Genomic DNA, 2,752 nt, shown 5'->3' with positions numbered 1-2,752 from the left:
GATCTGATTAATTCAAGCACCAGTAGGTTAAGAAGTTTCGTAAAGATCACACAGTGACAACCCCAGGAAAAGGACCTGCAAATAGTGCTTTAAAATAAAGTAGCTGAAGTTCCATCTCCCCCATCCTTTTCCCTGGCCTGCTGCACCCCTGTGAGCCCCATGAACCTCAGTGGGATTCACAAGGTTTTTTACATTTTCTATCAAACCTAATATTTTAATTGCAGTGACAGCTTCTCTAAGCTATGATGAACTAGCTTCTAACTTCATACTAGCTTCTCCTGGAGTCAGTCAGGGCAAGTACCTGCCCTGTAATGCCTGAGAAATTTCCTGGAGTGGGGTGCCTCCTCCTTCTTTGCCCACATATAAAACATATAGAGGACAGTGATCATATATTCATTATTACAGTTTCCATAATTGGTGTTTTTATGTTAATAGTGGTAATAAAATAGTAGTAATAAATAGTGTTAATTAATAATGGCAATAAAAGTAATTGTGATGTTACTTTAGGGAAATATAATGGAGAAAAAAACAATTCTAGAAGAACTTTTAAAGGAGTCATAACAGAAGAAAAATATCACCAATTAATTACAAGAAAAGGTTCTTTGTTCTGACAAAATCAAACACTTCTGATTATGAATATGACAAAGGCATATGAAATATATTTTTAAAATAAGCTATTTTAAGATTTTCCAGTGCCACTCTCATTTTCTTCTTTGAAACTTGATTAGATATTATGTGTTAGAAAAACAGCTGCACTTTGTTTTGAGTTGAATTATAGGGTATCAAATCCTAGTTTCATTTCAGGAAAACACTTATGTGCAAGCTTAAGAGTGTTTATATTCAAAACAACCCCTACAGTTGTGCTTACCTTTGAACATCTGTTTGTGTCCTTCCAAGGGGGACTTCAGCAAGTAATTAACATTGACATATGTTTACACACTGCCTTGGATAGGGATGTTTTCCTTGTTGAGGTTTTGCTCTCAACTGATGTAAATAACTGGCTTCAGAATTTACCTGTATGAGACGTAATTAGTGCAGAATCTCATCCCTCAGCTGCACAAAGCAGATGGTTAAACCGTCCTTCTTTCCTAAGGAATGACTATATATCACAAAAGGGTGGCCTTTCACTCAAAAGATCTCCCATTGGGAATATATGTTCCAGGCAACTCATTTTCATTTTTTTGCTCCTTTCCATACATTTGAACTCCTGCTGTGAGTTACATCCCATTACAAAACTGCAGGGAAGCTCGTTGAGAATAAACTCCGTTGCCTTACCAAAATTATCAATGCCACAGGTAGGCTTTGGGCCTGCAATTGAGGTGTTTTCCCCTTAATTCCTCCTTTTTTCTGTCCTATTCCCCCCTTCTGCCCCGTACTCCTGCAGCTGAAGCAGATGCTTTCTCTGATGTAGGGCTGAGTCTTGTAAACCTTGTAACTGACTTAGGAAGGAATTTGATCTGTATATTAGATGCAGGTAGGGCATCAAGGAGATTTTTTACTACCTTTCTCTTAAAATTTGACAAACCTGAAGCTATGGCTTATACATCTTGAAGCACAACATTATACAAAATCATCCAACTAGAATACTTCATATTGTGTTAACTTTAGTTTACAATCTGCTGTGGCTTTTTCTCTCTTAGGAAGAAAGAAAGTGAAGGGGGGTCAATTAGGATTGAGAAAATCAAATTTGTTAAGATAGTGAATCTTGAGGAAATAATGCCTTCTGCAAGACAATATTCTTTTCAGGTTAGCCATGAAATTTGTTTCATTTATGTTTCTTGTGAAATATGCCCGTTATCCTAAGGTTACACTTTCTGTCCCTGTCCTAACCTGATATTGCTGAGAGCTACTGATACTGATACTTTATGGTTGGATACAGTGGTTTTAAAGCTCTTTTCCAACCTAAACACATCTGTAATTCTAAGATATTTACAGCAAGGAAAGAACCAGTCCCTATTACTGAAGCTGCAACTTTCCTGAAATATTTTAATTGACTGTCATGGAATTTAGATCAAGTCTTGCTTCTTTCATTCACAAATCTATCAGATACTTGCTTTAATTTTATCTGGAATATATCTGTGTGATTATCATTTATTTTAAAGCAGAATTAAGCACATAAAGTTCTTCTTTTAATTCTCTCTGTCTAATTCCACTCCTCTCTTTTGGCCTCGATGCCAGAGCAGGATCTGCCCCCTGACTGCCTGACTGCCATACAAGTGTTCCACATTCATGAAATCCAAGGCTGTGCCTTGTATCAGGAGATGCAGCTGCACAAAGCACATTTGTTCAAAAACTTAATGTCATGAGAAAAGTATAACTTCGAATTTGTTGCCTTTCATCAGTTTCAGATGCCCAACCCAGATTCCTCCAGGAGCCTCCATCAATCCCAGTTCTGTGGGCAGTGGGACAAGCAGATGTGAGAAATGGTCACAGATTCCCTGCTGGAGTGCCAGTGACAGACTGCCCCACCACGAGCAGCAGGCTGCTAGAGTTACTGAACAGTGCATTAATTCATGACCTTGCAATAATTGCCTTGCCCAAGAGCAAGCCCATGACAGAAACATAACATTTAACTGCCTGGTTGATCCTAGGTGTCATTCCGAGCTTTCTTTTTCCTTCTCCCTCCCTCAGTGTTGTGGCACCAAATGACACATTTATGTTAAATTAGCGTATTTATGTCAGGAGTACATAATTCAGTTCAGTAGGGAAAAGTGTGTGCTATAGTTTCAGGATGGGGCACTGGGAAAACAGT

At 38.3% G+C, this 2,752-nt stretch overlaps 1 protein-coding gene across 1 annotated transcript in view; it reads left to right on the top strand.

Moving 5' to 3' along the window:
• Window positions 1–516: 516 nt before the first annotated feature.
• The window catches only part of BMX (BMX non-receptor tyrosine kinase), a 22,032-nt gene continuing 19,796 nt past the window's right edge, over window positions 517–2,752 (top strand). The window contains 3 exon segments of the mRNA XM_017728395.1: window positions 517–548; window positions 550–647; window positions 1,649–1,780. Coding sequence (XP_017583884.1) covers window positions 517–548; window positions 550–647; window positions 1,649–1,780 — 262 coding nt within the window.

This window comes from Corvus brachyrhynchos, unplaced genomic scaffold (genome assembly GCF_000691975.1).
Source record: "Corvus brachyrhynchos isolate BGI_N302 unplaced genomic scaffold, ASM69197v1 scaffold11, whole genome shotgun sequence".
Lineage (NCBI taxonomy): Eukaryota > Metazoa > Chordata > Aves > Passeriformes > Corvidae > Corvus > Corvus brachyrhynchos.
The sequence above is the reverse complement of the archived record's forward strand: the minus strand, read 5'-3'. Positions and strand labels throughout refer to the sequence as shown.